General features: G+C 49.8%; 1 protein-coding gene across 1 annotated transcript in view; it reads left to right on the top strand.

The window, feature by feature from the left end:
• LOC133347821 (transforming growth factor-beta-induced protein ig-h3-like) overlaps positions 1-16,138 on the top strand; it is a 45,636-nt gene extending 29,498 nt beyond the window's left edge. The window contains exons 9-16 of the mRNA XM_061560471.1: positions 475-612; positions 1,408-1,556; positions 2,851-2,990; positions 10,657-10,787; positions 12,442-12,572; positions 13,876-13,972; positions 14,147-14,250; positions 14,467-16,138. Of these exons, the coding sequence (XP_061416455.1) occupies positions 475-612; positions 1,408-1,556; positions 2,851-2,990; positions 10,657-10,787; positions 12,442-12,572; positions 13,876-13,972; positions 14,147-14,250; positions 14,467-14,553 (977 nt within the window). The 3' untranslated portion in view covers positions 14,554-16,138. The remainder of the gene's footprint in view (positions 1-474; positions 613-1,407; positions 1,557-2,850; positions 2,991-10,656; positions 10,788-12,441; positions 12,573-13,875; positions 13,973-14,146; positions 14,251-14,466) is intronic.
• The last annotated feature ends 1,915 nt before the right edge of the window (positions 16,139-18,053 follow it).

The raw sequence follows: 18,053 nt of genomic DNA, 5'->3' as shown, positions 1-18,053 counted from the left end.
GCTAAGCAGGTTTCAGCTTTGGTAGTGCTTGGATGGGGAACTACTACCATGCACACCAGGCCGGTCATAGGTGGCTGCAGGGCTCTGCTACGGGTGGTCAGCAGAGGACAGTGCAGCCAGCTGCATTGTCGTTGTTGTTCTCAAGGCTACATTTCTCACAAAGCATGTTTTGGGTTGCCAATAAAACTGGAGTAGGCAAGTGAGTAGTAGCCACAACGTATAATTAGTAGCCACAACCGTAGAGATGTACAGTATACTGAAGCTCATGTTGTGCTGTACTTCTATATGCTGTATTTCCCTCATCACCAACCCGCACTGACCAGCATGATGAAGTATAGTCAAATAACTTCCAAAACCTGCACAGTGTGGGGAGGGCCTCCACCAGGAGTGAATTGCCATGTATGTCTTGCAGTGTTGAAAAGCGATATTAAATCCCTGACCATCTTCTCTGTCGTTTCTGCCTCTCCCATCAAGCCAAGGACGTCCTGGAGGTGGCTGAAGACAGTGGCGTCAACATTTTCATGGATCTGCTCGAAGAGTCTGGGGCAAAGGCCCAACTCCATCGCGAGGAGGGCTACACCCTGCTCACAGTCAAGGACAGCGCCTTGACTGGTAGACCTCGCCCTGCCTTGAAATAGTCTGACCTATAACCACACTCATATAGCCCTTACCACGCCCACTGATCCCTCACCGTGATCACCGAGTCCCCACCACGCTCACCAAACCTTAGCTACCCTCAAACAAACCTTCACCACCGTCACCCAACCAACATCATCCTCATCCAGTTCTCACCTTCCTCACCCAATTTTGACCATCCTCACCGAAACATAACCACGATCACCTAGTCTTTACCACCCTCACCGTGACCGCATGTAGGTGTTATACTTACTCTTCATGGAAAACCTTTCACCCAGAGGAACTGTGTGGTGATGGGCTGATGAACCCAGGGTCTCAATGATGGCAGCTCACTGTCACTGAGAGAAAAAATCAATCCGAAGGCTTGATCCGAGGCCTTCAAAGAAGGCGAGCAACACTGAAATTAATTCAACAAATAAAATGTATTCTTAAATTCAATTAATTGTGCATGCGATGATTATTATACTGTGCATGACTTGTATAAATTGTTAAATAATTACATGGTTATATTAAATTTAGGCTAATGGAACAAATAACACTGTTCATTAGAGACAAAACTACGAGAAACAATAAAACATGAATCGTGACACTATGGAATCTCTAATGGGGTGTGTGTGTGACTCATTACGTACGGACTCGAGAGCTCTTGTCGTTGTGCTGTGACGTGACGATGATGATGAGCCCCTTCAGGGGAAGGGAGAGAGCGAGAAACCTGCCAGAGCTGATCGTCTTGTCCTCTCCCATGTCTCTTGTGACCCCTCGCCTCCGCAGAGTCTTTCACTGCGGACAAGGGAGAGAAGCTGAAGCAAAAGATGCTGGCGTATGTGGTGCGCGGGCGCTACCTCTCCGACCGCCTCTTCCACGGCCAGCGGCTCGAGACGCTCGCCGGGGGGACCCTCAGAGTGTTCATCTACCACCGGGTGACTCCCGCACTTGGCCACGCACTCGGACCTCGGCGAAGAGCCGCGCAGTGTGTGCTCGGAACACCGGGCTCATTTAGGGCTGGGTTCCCCCCCCACCCCCCACCACTTCCCCCGATGTATCCGTGTCCTTAACACCGCCACCCCCTCGCCCCCCACCGCCTCTATAATTTCCCATGAAAAAAATGATGTGCAGCTTGTAATGTTATTCATATTGCTTTTTTAAAATATATAAAACATAAATAGTAATATAAAAAACCCAACATACTTGAAATGACAAAAACATCACGAACCAATTCTGCAATGCATGATTAGTGTATCTAGGCTGTGTACTTAGGCTGTGTACCTCGGCTGTTACAGAGTATCAGGACTGTTGGAGTGTTGCAATCGAAACGTCGTATGTTATTATTTAATGTATTATTTTATCTTTAGACGTGACTTTACCGAAAGAACCATAGAGTAATTCCTGCAGTCACGAAAGCTTCAAATTCAAGATTGTAATAAAGAAGTTACCTCTACAAGTGTCTCCGGAACCCGTTACACATGCACAAGCCAATACTACAGTAGAGTACTAAACTGGGACTTCCCAGCGAGGAAGGGTTATGCACAGCGTGGACCATTGCTCTGCACCATTTCCATTGATTTTTGGGAGTGTAATGTTTGATTTGCATCGTAGTGATAATTGTTCAGAAGACTTTGGCATTGATAAAAACACAATCTTCTGCAATGTCTCATTAGCCAGATTAGTAATATAGCTATTCCATAACCTGTTCTATTCGATGTGTGCCCGAAGCAGATTAATGATTCTACTTTGGTCAAAAATAGCACGAAATATCATGGAAGGAACTCTGGTATAGGGGCATTTTTTGTTGTTGAATGTGTCCCGCCAATTATGCAGGTAGCCCATATCATGAGTTGAGGATGAGGCCGTGAAATATTTAAACAGCACCTTACCATAATAATAAAAAGTGGGCTGGTCCTCCCCCCCCCCAACCATTATATATACGGAGTGGTATCTCTTGTAATCTCTCATTTACTTGATACAGCTGTCGTGCTGTGACGGTTCCACCTGAAGACGGAAGCTTGTGTTGCCTCCGAAACGTCGTGATTTTTATTTTATTTTTATTTTTTATTTTACTTTTATTAATTTTAATTTTAATTTTTTACCTACGTGACTTTACCAAAAAAAACCTAAGAATATGAATATAAAAATCCCAAAGTTTATAAATTTTTTGGAACACTGGGACAATCTTTCTGAACTAGAACTCTCCCGTCCATGTTGGTCTCACCGCAGGCTCTGTGCATCGAGAGCTCGTGTGTGGACACCAAGGACAGGACGGCGCGCAATGGGGCTGTCTTCGTCCTCGACAAACCCCTGCCCCCCCCTCCCCGCAGCACCTTAATGAACATGCTGGAAGCAGACACTCGATTCACGTGAGTAGATGGGCGAGGAAGTCTATATAGGTGAGTGTGTGTTGGCATGTGTGTATGGGTGAGTGTGGGGAGCGGTAGTGGAGCAGTTAGCGCTGCGCTACGAACCCAGCGGTCGAAGTTCAATTCCTGCTGACTGCCAACACCAGTGACAATTATTTAAACTGGTCCTGGGCCTTCTCTAGGTCGACTGAGCCTCAAATGAGTACCTAGCGCGATGTGTAAACATTACCACTGGGGAGACAAAGGCGGTCGGGTGTGGTGCTGGCCACCCTCCTCCTCATGTGCCGTGCCGCCCTTCATAGGTGCTTGCTAACAGCATTTGCCCCAACAGGCTATTAAGGCTATGCAGGGGATCTCTATATGCACGAGCGAGTGTTTTTGAGTGTGTATCGGCGTGCGTGTGTAACGGGTTCCGGAGACACTTGTAGATGTACTTCTTTATTACAATACAACACTCCAACAGTACTCCAACTCTCCAACAGTCCTGATACTCTGTTACAGCCTAGGTACACAGCCTAGCTACACAGCCTAGATACTCTACTCTGGCTACGCTCCGGAACTCGCCCTCACAAGGTCGTAGAGTCGGGAGTTCCAGAGTCCCAGCGCTGGCTCTCACAGCATCCCAGGGTCTTCAGATGGCTGGTCGTGGGTCTTGGGTCTTGAGTTACAACTCGCCCCGATCGTCCAGGGAGCTCCGCTTATATGCCCAGTCCCCAACGAGGGGTGGGGCCGTGTGCGCCACCAGACATCCCACAGAGCACACACAGCCCCCCCCGTTGGCGGCGCCCAGAGGCTTAAGCGTCTGGACCCCCTGGGAACCCAGCGCCTGGCGCCCAGGGGATTACGCGTCTGGACCCACCTGGGAACCCAGAGCCTACAGCAGCCCCTCCCTTCTTATGTCACTACATTACCCCCCTCTATGTAGCCTCCAGCCGTCCCGGCTGTCAATAATTAGAAAGTTTAAATTAACGAAAGGGAGAGAGAGAAGAAAAAAAATACGCGAGCTTCAACAGGAAAAGAAAAGAGAACAAGAAAGCAACCATAAATACCATAACCAACCTGTACAACTCTACACTATATACAAGCATCAATCAACAAAAAGGTGAAGCAATAACACGTGAACAAACGACCCGCGGCACACCTAGCCCTCCTCGGGATTCGCATAGAAAACGGGGAATTAACAACAACAAATATACAGATTCCGACGCGTTGGATGCACAACCAACACCGGTAATCGAACCGAAATCACACAACCACCGCATGGATGGCAGGGATCCACACCACTCTGCCAGCCTCCCATCAGTCAGGTGGAGAGAAGGCGAAGACCAACATGTCGAGCATCCCTCTACACACACTTATCTGGACGTCTGTCTACGTCCCGGGTCGAGAAGTCGTACTTCAGGGCCGACCCATGTACTGGGCAAAGAAGTCGCACTTCAGGGCTGCTCCAGTATCTACATTTTTAAATATATATATAAAATTTACATGACACAACCAAAATAAATCTGCCTGCTCCTGTCCATAAATGGTGGCCGCACGCGCGAACCGCATCTCCAAGGCATCCCATGCTTGTGTCCCAGCAGCCCTCAATGAGGACCACCACCGACATTACATGTCAACCGTTTGCACACCCCGCCTTTCCAACGTGGCGTCTCCATCCTAAAACCGCGCACGTCGGCCATATCGGGGGGGACTTCAACCCAGTCTCTCTCCAAGACTCGCATCGCAGCATATAGCTGTACCGACCGATCTGAGACCCAATCTCTCTCCAAGACTCGCATCGCAGCATATAGCTGTACCGACCGATCTGAGACCCAATCTCTCTCCAAGACTCGCATCGCAGCGTATAGCTGTACCGACCGATCTGAGACCCAACCTCTCTCCAAGACTCGCATCGCAGCATATAGCTGTACCGACCGATCTGAGACCCAACCTCTCTCCAAGACTCGCATCGCAGCGTATAGCTGTACCGACCGATCTGAGACCCAACCTCTCTCCAAGACTTGCATCGCAGCATATAGCTGTACCGACCGATCTGAGACCCAACCTCTCTCCAAGACTCGCATCGCAGCATATAGCTGTACCGACCGATCTGAGACGACCCATTGTTCACTCCCTGCACAACATGCACCCTAACAACTGAGGGATACAGTCCCAACGTAACGGGACAACTACACCTGAACACCACGAATCTCCAGCCCACTGTTTCAACGCGCCTCGGAGTGTTTCAATCTCCGGGCTGTCAGGGCGAGCCTACAGCTCCAGACGTACCACGGAGGGTCTCAACCTCCGGGCCGTCAGGTCAAACCGTCAGCTATTCTATGACGGGACCACACTCTCCGAGCCCTGTGAGCGTGCAGCCCACTAGGCTAGACATGCCACGGAGTGTTTCAATCTCCGGGCTGTCAGGTCAAGCCGTCAGCCATAGCATGACGGGACCACACTCTCCGAGCCATGTGAGCACACAGCCCACTAGGCTAGACATGCCACGGAGTGTCTCTATCTCCGGGCTGTCAGGTCAAGCCGTCAGCCATAGCATGACAATTCCAATCCTTGGCAGCATGTCACCATCTCAAGATAAATGCCCCATACAGTATATACATCGTTAACAATGACAGCACAAGCTATACATTAACAATCACGAACAAAGCTCAATATAAACCATACATTGTTAACAATCACAAGCAAAGTTTCGCACACACATTGACAACACTCACGAGCGAAGCTCCACACAGTTTACCCAACAACAGTCACGACTCCCCGACGACAACGAAGAAAATATCAACAAAAAAAAAATCATTAATCCGGAGCGCGTAAATGTACGAAATGTCAGGGGCCTGGTCTCCCGACCTCCAACCTTTGGCCAGAGCAGCAAAGGCGGCGAGCAGCGAGTCGGTCCATGTGCCGGCCCCGGCGCTGGTTACAGTAAGAATGGCGCCCTCACTGTCCGGTCGCAGCGCTGATGACGCGGTATGCTAGGTTGCCAACAGCTGTCACCCGGCGGTGAGGGACGCAGCGCTGATGACGCGGCGTCGTCGGGTTGGCACACGCTGGGCCCGGAAGTGACGTCGCTCCCAGCGGTCACTGCTCCTCTGGTGGAAGTGACGACACACCCGGAAGTATCCCTCACATCCGTGGGGGGAATGGCGGCGGCGGGCTCGGGCGAGCGCCGCGCCTCCTCTCTCCCTCCCGCCATCGGCCGCGAGCACCGCAGCTCGCCCCGGAGGGAGGCGGTGGCGCAGAGCAGCTCTGCGAGGCGAAGCAGCGCCTCCTCCATCTCTGCTCCCGACGCTGGAAAGGGGACGGTCGGCGGAGCAGACAGCTGCTTAGCCGGCGGTGCGGCGTTGTTGTCGGCCGGCGGTGCAGCGTCGCTGTCGGCTGGCGTTGGCCGCCCCATCGCTGCCTGCTCCTCTTCATCGCCGTCAGGACTGAAGGTACGTGGCTTACTTCTTGTCTCCATAGCCACTTCTAACACCAAATGTAACGGGTTCCGGAGACACTTGTAGATGTACTTCTTTATTACAATACAACACTCCAACAGTACTCCAACTCTCCAACAGTCCTGATACTCTGTTACAGCCTAGGTACACAGCCTAGCTACACAGCCTAGATACTCTACTCTGGCTACGCTCTGGAACTCGCCCTCACAAGGTCGTAGAGTCGGGAGTTCCAGAGTCCCAGCGCTGGCTCTCACAGCATCCCAGGGTCTTCAGATGGCTGGTCGTGGGTCTTGGGTCTTGAGTTACAACTCGCCCCGATCGTCCAGGGAGCTCCGCTTATATGCCCAGTCCCCAACGAGGGGTGGGGCCGTGTGCGCCACCAGACATCCCACAGAGCACACACAGCCCCCCCCGTTGGCGGCGCCCAGAGGCTTAAGCGTCTGGACCCCCTGGGAACCCAGCGCCTGGCGCCCAGGGGATTACGCGTCTGGACCCACCTGGGAACCCAGAGCCTACAGCAGCCCCTCCCTTCTTATGTCACTACATTACCCCCCTCTATGTAGCCTCCAGCCGTCCCGGCTGTCAATAATTAGAAAGTTTAAATTAACGAAAGGGAGAGAGAGAAGAAAAAAAATACGCGAGCTTCAACAGGAAAAGAAAAGAGAACAAGAAAGCAACCATAAATACCATAACCAACCTGTACAACTCTACACTATATACAAGCATCAATCAACAAAAAGGTGAAGCAATAACACGTGAACAAACGACCCGCGGCACACCTAGCCCTCCTCGGGATTCGCATAGAAAACGGGGAATTAACAACAACAAATATACAGATTCCGACGCGTTGGATGCACAACCAACACCGGTAATCGAACCGAAATCACACAACCACCGCATGGATGGCAGGGATCCACACCACTCTGCCAGCCTCCCATCAGTCAGGTGGAGAGAAGGCGAAGACCAACATGTCGAGCATCCCTCTACACACACTTATCTGGACGTCTGTCTACGTCCCGGGTCGAGAAGTCGTACTTCAGGGCCGACCCATGTACTGGGCAAAGAAGTCGCACTTCAGGGCTGCTCCAGTATCTACATTTTTAAATATATATATAAAATTTACATGACACAACCAAAATAAATCTGCCTGCTCCTGTCCATAAATGGTGGCCGCACGCGCGAACCGCATCTCCAAGGCATCCCATGCTTGTGTCCCAGCAGCCCTCAATGAGGACCACCACCGACATTACATGTCAACCGTTTGCACACCCCGCCTTTCCAACGTGGCGTCTCCATCCTAAAACCGCGCACGTCGGCCATATCGGGGGGGACTTCAACCCAGTCTCTCTCCAAGACTCGCATCGCAGCATATAGCTGTACCGACCGATCTGAGACCCAATCTCTCTCCAAGACTCGCATCGCAGCATATAGCTGTACCGACCGATCTGAGACCCAATCTCTCTCCAAGACTCGCATCGCAGCGTATAGCTGTACCGACCGATCTGAGACCCAACCTCTCTCCAAGACTCGCATCGCAGCATATAGCTGTACCGACCGATCTGAGACCCAACCTCTCTCCAAGACTCGCATCGCAGCGTATAGCTGTACCGACCGATCTGAGACCCAACCTCTCTCCAAGACTTGCATCGCAGCATATAGCTGTACCGACCGATCTGAGACCCAACCTCTCTCCAAGACTCGCATCGCAGCATATAGCTGTACCGACCGATCTGAGACGACCCATTGTTCACTCCCTGCACAACATGCACCCTAACAACTGAGGGATACAGTCCCAACGTAACGGGACAACTACACCTGAACACCACGAATCTCCAGCCCACTGTTTCAACGCGCCTCGGAGTGTTTCAATCTCCGGGCTGTCAGGGCGAGCCTACAGCTCCAGACGTACCACGGAGGGTCTCAACCTCCGGGCCGTCAGGTCAAACCGTCAGCTATTCTATGACGGGACCACACTCTCCGAGCCCTGTGAGCGTGCAGCCCACTAGGCTAGACATGCCACGGAGTGTTTCAATCTCCGGGCTGTCAGGTCAAGCCGTCAGCCATAGCATGACGGGACCACACTCTCCGAGCCATGTGAGCACACAGCCCACTAGGCTAGACATGCCACGGAGTGTCTCTATCTCCGGGCTGTCAGGTCAAGCCGTCAGCCATAGCATGACAATTCCAATCCTTGGCAGCATGTCACCATCTCAAGATAAATGCCCCATACAGTATATACATCGTTAACAATGACAGCACAAGCTATACATTAACAATCACGAACAAAGCTCAATATAAACCATACATTGTTAACAATCACAAGCAAAGTTTCGCACACACATTGACAACACTCACGAGCGAAGCTCCACACAGTTTACCCAACAACAGTCACGACTCCCCGACGACAACGAAGAAAATATCAACAAAAAAAAAATCATTAATCCGGAGCGCGTAAATGTACGAAATGTCAGGGGCCTGGTCTCCCGACCTCCAACCTTTGGCCAGAGCAGCAAAGGCGGCGAGCAGCGAGTCGGTCCATGTGCCGGCCCCGGCGCTGGTTACAGTAAGAATGGCGCCCTCACTGTCCGGTCGCAGCGCTGATGACGCGGTATGCTAGGTTGCCAACAGCTGTCACCCGGCGGTGAGGGACGCAGCGCTGATGACGCGGCGTCGTCGGGTTGGCACACGCTGGGCCCGGAAGTGACGTCGCTCCCAGCGGTCACTGCTCCTCTGGTGGAAGTGACGACACACCCGGAAGTATCCCTCACATCCGTGGGGGGAATGGCGGCGGCGGGCTCGGGCGAGCGCCGCGCCTCCTCTCTCCCTCCCGCCATCGGCCGCGAGCACCGCAGCTCGCCCCGGAGGGAGGCGGTGGCGCAGAGCAGCTCTGCGAGGCGAAGCAGCGCCTCCTCCATCTCTGCTCCCGACGCTGGAAAGGGGACGGTCGGCGGAGCAGACAGCTGCTTAGCCGGCGGTGCGGCGTTGTTGTCGGCCGGCGGTGCAGCGTCGCTGTCGGCTGGCGTTGGCCGCCCCATCGCTGCCTGCTCCTCTTCATCGCCGTCAGGACTGAAGGTACGTGGCTTACTTCTTGTCTCCATAGCCACTTCTAACACCAAATGTAACGGGTTCCGGAGACACTTGTAGATGTACTTCTTTATTACAATACAACACTCCAACAGTACTCCAACTCTCCAACAGTCCTGATACTCTGTTACAGCCTAGGTACACAGCCTAGCTACACAGCCTAGATACTCTACTCTGGCTACGCTCCGGAACTCGCCCTCACAAGGTCGTAGAGTCGGGAGTTCCAGAGTCCCAGCGCTGGCTCTCACAGCATCCCAGGGTCTTCAGATGGCTGGTCGTGGGTCTTGGGTCTTGAGTTACAACTCGCCCCGATCGTCCAGGGAGCTCCGCTTATATGCCCAGTCCCCAACGAGGGGTGGGGCCGTGTGCGCCACCAGACATCCCACAGAGCACACACAGCCCCCCCCGTTGGCGGCGCCCAGAGGCTTAAGCGTCTGGACCCCCTGGGAACCCAGCGCCTGGCGCCCAGGGGATTACGCGTCTGGACCCACCTGGGAACCCAGAGCCTACAGCAGCCCCTCCCTTCTTATGTCACTACACGTGTATGGTGCGTGAGTATGCGTGTGCGGTAAATACGAGACAAACACATAATTGATTCTTGAATCAAATTGTAATCCCAAAGCTGGTGTAATCTAATCAGTGGGTTAGTGACTTGTTACAAGCCTAACAATTCGTAGCAACACAACCCAATATTAAAACACCTTCCTGCGGAGGGAGCTGGTAGAAACGTTGGTTTGCTCAGTCAATGGCCAGGGTCAACGGCGGCGTGGTGTATTCCACAAATATGCCCAACTGTGAGGGCGGGCACAAGCCGGCGTGAGTAGGTTAAACGTTGAGTTTTATAAGGGCACCACGGGGTGACCAGCCCCTCCCCACCCAGCCCCATCCCTCCCACCCCCCACCCAGCCCCACCCAGCCCCTCCCCACCCTCCCCACCCAGCCCCTCCCTGCACGACGGACGCAATCATCCCCTGTGGGCTGGTGTAACCAGGAGGTTCCCACCAGTAATAAATGCTCATCAAATGACAATTTATACCTGAACTCGGCAAGCCACACGTCGCGATGAGACGAGTGGAGGAGGCCACCGACGTGGGGTCCGCTCGCTGACCTGCATGCCTCATGCCCGTGCCGATCCCTCGCAGGACGCTGGCGTCGCTGCTGCGCACGGCGGGGTTCGCGGAGAAGCTGTCAATGCCAGTCGACCTCACGATCTTCGCTCCGACGAACGAGGCCTTCGGGACCCTCCCCGTCGCTGAGCTTGCCCGCCTCAGCCGTATGTTCCAGCGCTGCCGCGTGGCGCTGATTTCTCTTTCACAAAATACACATTCCTCCAATCGTGAATTGATTTTGGGTTCGGTGTCGGTAAAGAGTGGAGTATAAAACCATGCGTAGCATGTCTTTGATATGCGGTGCTAATTCAGGTTTGGGTGCCCCTGGCACATCAATTAAATTTACAACACCCCATTATATCCATGGCGGCATTTTTTGTTGTTGCCCATTTACAACTTGAACTTTCGTGTTTGAGTTCTCAGAAATTCGTTTTATATTAAAACACAAATAGTGTTGCATCCTAAGGTATAAAGCAACTTTCACTTATATGCTGTACAGATGCGCATGATGTTCACTGCGTGGTGTAGACTTTGAGGAGGTGCAGCTGACGTGAAATCAGTTCTGCTTCGCACACTGTCCAGTTCTTGACCCTCAGAATTGCGATGTTTTTTTTTCTTTAAAAGTTTTCTGGGACCTCCCCAAAAATACGGTATATTTCCTCACGCTATTTCGAAGACAAACTGTATGGAGAGAAAGTTGGAATCATCCCCTGCCCATTATAGTAACTATCTATAAGCATGCACTAATTATCGATGATTCATTGCTTTGTAATGAACGTTCGTAAATTGCCAAGAATTAAACTTGCATCATCATTATCCATTATCTAATCACTCTTGGATGAAGACCTCCCACGCCATTTCCACCCCCCCCCCCAACGCACCCATAGCCTTTCAATTCCACAGTCCATCTCGCTCCCGCACGTGAACTTATATCATCACTCCGTCTCTGCAGTGATCGTCCTCTCGGGTGCGATTCGCAATTCTTTACATACAACTTTTTAGGACGATCGTTTATTTTAATGCTCACGATCTCATGCATGTATCGTGAACATCAGAATTGATTTTCATCCATGAATCTGTGAATTGTTACACGCCTAATGATCACCAATTAAATACAATTAAAGACAAATACAGGTAATTATTATAACAAAAACGGTCAATAATTACTTTCAATCGAATGTTATGGTTTATTTAATTCGTTTAGATTTTTCGACTGTGATCAAATCAGCCAGATATCAGAAGCTAAGCGGGTTTGAACCTGGATAGTGCTTGGATGGGTAACCACCAGAGGTGGGACAAAGTCATTGTTATGCAAGTCCAAGTCGAGTCTGAAGTCATCAAATTCATGACTCGAGTCTGACTCGAGTCCAAGTCACATGACTCGAGTCCACACCTCAGAGGTGGGACAAAGTCATTGTTATGCAAGTCCAAGTCGAGTCTGAAGTCATCAAATTCATGACTCGAGTCTTACTCGAGTCCAAGTCACATGACTCGAGTCCACACCTCTGGTAACCACAGTCAATAAACAGGTGCTATAGGCTACCACATGGCTACGCTGTGGGCAGCACAGCAACATACAGTGTGCTACTGTACATCTATGCTTCCACGTATATGCTTCCCTCCACCAATCTGCACTGACCAGCTTTGTGAAGTTAAGTAAAATAACCGCCACGACCTACACAGCATGGAGGGATATGGCCCATCAGTGCATGGGACGTAAAGGATGTACATTTAATCTGCACTAAGGGCCCATCTGAAACAATAACAGTGTCAAAGCTTCAGCAGGAGTCGAACTCTGTGAGTATGTGTGCGGCGTAGGGAACTCGAGGGAGCTACAGGAGTTGCTCTTGAGCCACGTCAGCTCGGGGATCCTCGTGAGAGGGGGCCTCATCCCCATCGGGACCAACCTGGTGATGGCGCTCAGCGGCGTAACCATCGACGTCATGCAGGTGCCGCCTCCCACCTCCGTGCGCGTACCTCCATCGCTGGGTTTAGGGGGCCCAATTCACGTCTCTCAGAGATTCACATCGCAATAAACATCACTAATCGCTGACATTTACATCTCTCAGGAAACCTCACTAATCGCTGAGATTTACACGTCTAAGAGATTCACATCACTCAGGAAATCTCACTGAGCACTGAAACGCACATCTCTCAAGATATTATGGTGAGGGCTGAGCCATTACCACTGAGACCATGAGATCAAGTCAGGCCGCCTCTGATTAAACCGGGTTCTCAAGTAAGATGATCCTCAGCCTTGTCACCAATGACTTACATTGAGACATATCATAGAGACCCACAAACTTGCATAGAGACCCATGTAATTATATAACGCAAATGAAAATTCCACTTGCGGAATAGGACTGTCAGAGCAGATGTTGGAGGGCCGGGATGAACTGTTCAGGATCTTGCAGAAGGTTGGAAGTAATGGCAATGTTTGTACCATCATTGGTATTGGCCGTGATCACTTCACCTCAAATTGAGTGCCCCCCAGCTGCATCTGAATGGGGGGCAAACGGGGGAGGGGAGTATTGCTGTTCCTTTGTGCCCAATAAATAGCTACTATTAGGTAACTATTAACTTGCCGATTTAAAAACTGGTCATCAGAATTTGTTTCATGTAATTCTCATGAAGCCCCATGGTGTAAATTACGATCTCCAACTCTTATGAACGCTATCTCTCTGGCCTCTCTATTAATATACTATGAAAAAGGGTAATTGCCTGAAACGTCGCTAATTATCTATATATTTCTCATAAGGCCATTGTTATTAATGGGTGTGTTGAGTTTTTTGTTCTTTTGTGTGGCATTTTCCCTCCTAATCCATCTTGTTAAATTGCCACAATGATGATGTGGTGATTGTGATGATATTAGCCTGGGGCGTGCCATTCAGACTCTGTCGTCTCGACAGAACTGTTCTCCACCTGAAGACGGATGCTTGCGTTGTGGCCGAAACGTCGTGAGAATTATTTTATTACGTTTAATTTTTATTATTTTATTATTTTCCTTCTACGTGACTTTACCGAAAAAACCAAGAAGATATTAACAATAGTGGTAATGACAGTGACCACGTTGACGGTAGTGGTGATGGTGATTCAAACCATGCTGATGATGGGACATGCAATAGATACTGATGCAGCTGGTGGTAATGGTGGTAGTTGTGATGATGCTGATATGTTGAGAGGGTAGCCTCTATGGTATTGATGGTCCCACTAACGCGACCGTCTTCCCCACGTTGTACCCCCTTTTTGCAGAAAGGTGGAGTGATGTCCATTAACGAAAAGCAGACGGTGATCGAGGCCGACCTGATGGCCACAAACGGTGTCATACACGTTATTGACGGAGTGCTGGGTGAGGCACACATAGATTCAAAGCACAGACAAACAAAGCAAAATGAATTGCTGTCATCTCCTGACCACCTCGCAAGCCAACAGCCCCTCATGATCAAGGCTGGGAACCATGACCCACATCCTTTGGGTTAAGGTGAGTGGCAGAGGGCTGATATTGTCGATTCTCTTTCCCCAGGCCAGAGACCGTCGCGCCGGCGCCATGCCCTCGTGAATTTCGGCCCCGGTGCCCCCTCGGGCCTCGAGCTCTACCGTCGCCTTACCCACAAGCCCTTGCACTGGGTGAGTGCCGGCGTCACTTCCAGGGTTAGGGATTATTTTCCTTCTGAGGGCCCAATAGGCAGACAACAACACATGAATATTCACCTCCATCACCAATGCCTAGGCCTTTTCCGATTTATGTGGAGTTTACGTTACACCCGTGCTCTGGTTTGACATTCACATTCACTAACATTCTCTCTGCCCCCGACACCATCCTAACCCTGTTCCTACCCACAGAAACGCCCAGGGCACACTGTGTCCTGGAAGAGATCGCGTGGCTTCGTGGACAAGTCCTCACATCGGAAACAAGCTGGCAAAGTCTAAACACACGGCCACGACTCGTTTGTGGGCATGTGACAATGGACAATGTGGCCTCTTGAGTCAAAGAATTGTAACGATTCATTTTCTTTTTAACATATTGTGCAAATGTAGCACCCTCTAGTAGCTACAGGGGTCATAAGAATCAATTTAATTGATTCCCAGATGCACAATTTGATGCATGTGTTGTTGGTGCAAAAATGTATCTTAATAAATGAACCAGTGCATCCTTAGGGTGTGATTTGGAGACTAGTTAAGGTAGTTCTGTGGTTAGTGATAATTATATGGTTAGCCTGACTGTAGTGATGGAGGTAGTGTTGGTGTTGGGGTTAGGGATATGGTTACTGTTTCGGGTCAGGTATTCATGTTTGGAATAGGGTTATTGTTAGTGATAACAATTGAGCTAAGGTTAGAGAGATCGTTCATTCTAGGGAGAGAGTGAGAGATTCATTTAATTCTATAGGGTTCATGTTAGTGACAATATTTGTGCTGGGGTTAGAGATATGATTAGTGTTAGAGATAGTGGGAGGGTTAATGCTAGAGACAGGGTGTGTGGTACAGATAGGGATAAGATTATTGTTAGACAAAGTGTTAGAGTTATGGATTGTGGAAGGACTATGAATATCATGATACAGTGGTGGAATCAGTGACTCTAAGCAGTGTTCGTGATTGGAGTAGTGTTCTCGTGAAATGATTAGAGTTAGAGCTAGTGTTAGAGTTAGTGTTAGAGCTAGAGCTAGTGTTAGAGTTAGAGCTAGTGTTAGAGTTAGAGCTAGAGCTAGTGTTAGTGCCAGGGAAACGATGAGTATTCGTGTCAACATTCAGGTTGGGGAAAGTTATGGTTTAGGATTGGGTTTGTGTTGGAGTTAGAATTAAGTTTTGAGTTATTGTAGAGCAAATTCTCAAAAGACTAATACGGCCAATGTTAACGTTAGTGGTAAGGATAGGGTCAGGCCCAAGCAAACTTACAAAATCATAATATTCTATAAAAATCCCTCATTGGTAATTGTTTCAGACATATATTTTATGCTTACGTGCAATCAAAAAACAGCTGTTTCCATTAAAAATACTGCAAATATAACCTTAACTTTTACCTTGGTGTACATCGTCCCATTTATTATCTGAGCTCAGGTCTGCTGTGCAAATAAGCCCTCCCTATTTTTATTGGGCTCTCATAGCTTTTAACTTTTCAAGCATAACATTGAAAGTTAACATTTCAAAATATAAAGGCTTTGGCAACTACATAGTAAATGTTTACTTGTGTGTATCGTTTATTTTTCTTTATCACATTTTATCTCAACAAAAAACATCATTTTGTGCGTGTGCGTTTGTGTTGTGTGCGAGTCTGGACCCATGTTGTAATGTTTCGCGTGCTGCACCACATTTATAGCCACGCAATGCAATGACATCGCATGGTGATGTGACAAAACAATTGTACAATTTAACTCGTTTTCTCTATGTTAAATCCCTAATAGCAACACAACTTCATACTACAAATTGTGTTCGTTATCGTGATCCTGAGCTACGGGACAGATGAACAGAGCGAATGTATTCCTGCTTTCGACTTTTATTAAATCGAATCATGACCTGACTTGTGACGAGTAAAGAGGTGCCCTGGTAGAATCGTTACAGGGTTAGATTTGTAAAAATGTGTGTCTGTGTAGAGGTGAATGAAATGAAACCCGTGCTAGATGCTACCAAAGGGAAACTCATCGCTGCTGTGATTTTGTCCAGGGGTGGTGATGGATACATCGTCTGCCAAGTTAAAAAAAAATTTCAGATCAAAATTAAGATTCACCAACATAGGAATTTTGCAATATGTTTGCTTTTAAGATCGTATCTGTAGTTTTTCATCCAAGATTGTTTTAACTCATAGTAGCGCGTAATGAGTTGTTACCATCATCACATTTTGCATGGCCATTGTGATGTGCATCGATCACTTGCAATCTTTAACGAATTTTACAAACATCTGAATGCGCTGTCAAAATCCGGGTTACATTATTCTTAAAGCAAACCTAGATATAATTGCAGTAAATGATCCAGATGAAAAATGTCCTCCATCTCAGTGCAATGCTTCCTTGCCTCTTGGTGAAATCAGTTCCGACACGTGTCATTCCATCCCCAAACAGCAGACGGCGATGTGGAACCTATCGATGTCAGCGTGACACGGGGGAACGGCGTGGCTCCAGCTCATTTTGTCTCCCCATTGCTGATGTCTACAGCCCGCTACAGCTACTTATTTAGGGCCGAGTAGACCCAAGGGAGACCCTGACCCGGTTCTAAAACCACATTGAGCGGTTGGTTAACCCAGGGCATGGCCGGGAACCCGCGAGGTTCGTCGAATGTTGCGCAACCCATTGCGCCACTGCGTCCGACACTCACGAGACAAAGATCTCCTCTTCTCCCTTGTCGCCGAGACAGACTGCTTGGGCCAGTGCAGCACTGTTAGCGAGCACCTACGAAGGCCGACACGAGGGGATGGGTGTCCAGCACGTGCGCTCACGCACCAACGTGCAAACGCCGTTCGCCACTCAGTGGCGGACTAGCGGCACCACGGCGCATGTGCCAAGCCGGGTGCAGCTTGAAGCCACTTGAAATGTCGAAGGATCGCTGGCAAGAGAATCACGGAACAGATCGAGGTGCCATGGGTTGACTCAGAGCCGGCCCTAGACCTTTGGGGGCCCTAAGCAAAATTTGGTTGGAGGCCCCTTTGATGTATGATTTTTTTCACCCACTAGCTCGCAGTGACTCAATGGGGCCCTCTGCTGGCCACGGGGCCCTTTGCAATTGCAAGGGTCGCTTAGTGGCTGGGCCGGCTCTGGGTTGACTGAGATGACTGGCTCTACACTACCACCTCGCTACGTTTTAGCCACCTGGCGCTCCGCTTTATATCACCTCGCCCCCATGCCGGACTTGATATGTGTTCGCTAACATTACTTGCCACAGCTGTCTTAATACCTGCACGGGGGGACCTGTATTTGTTGCGGGTATGCACATTCAACCAGTATGAGTCTCCAGAGAGACAGATACACACACGGGTGCATAGAGACAGACAGATACAGAGATAGACACAGATTCAAATAAAATGGCACATGGAGGCAAAAACGGAGAGGTATACAATGACAAAGGGAGAGATACAGAGGCCGATACACATACGACAGTGATCACAAGTCGTTGTTTTCTTGAATGGAAGTGTTGTTTCAAACCGTTGATGGGGTGCAGAATGACGGCAATAAGCTGCAATACAAAGTGGCATGGCTAAGGAGTGGGCAAGCAGTGAGACTGCACCGGGGACCACGTGGAGGAGGAGCTCAGACGCCGGGCTGCAAATGAGAGGGACATTTGTTCGAGTGGGGCACCAGTACCCTTGTCAGCCACGTTGCGCCACTGGCTGTACGAGCAGAGAGGCATTGCGGTGTGCTGCAGTGAACTTGATTATGTATGGCTTTAAACGACGTCTAATGTTTAACTGGTTAATCACAAGATTACATTTTGCTATGCCCTAT

This window comes from Lethenteron reissneri, chromosome 26 (assembly GCF_015708825.2).
Source record: "Lethenteron reissneri isolate LAM-NWPU_2019-01 chromosome 26, ASM1570882v1, whole genome shotgun sequence".
Classification (NCBI taxonomy): domain Eukaryota; kingdom Metazoa; phylum Chordata; class Hyperoartia; order Petromyzontiformes; family Petromyzontidae; genus Lethenteron; species Lethenteron reissneri.
The sequence above is the reverse complement of the archived record's forward strand: the minus strand, read 5'-3'. Positions and strand labels throughout refer to the sequence as shown.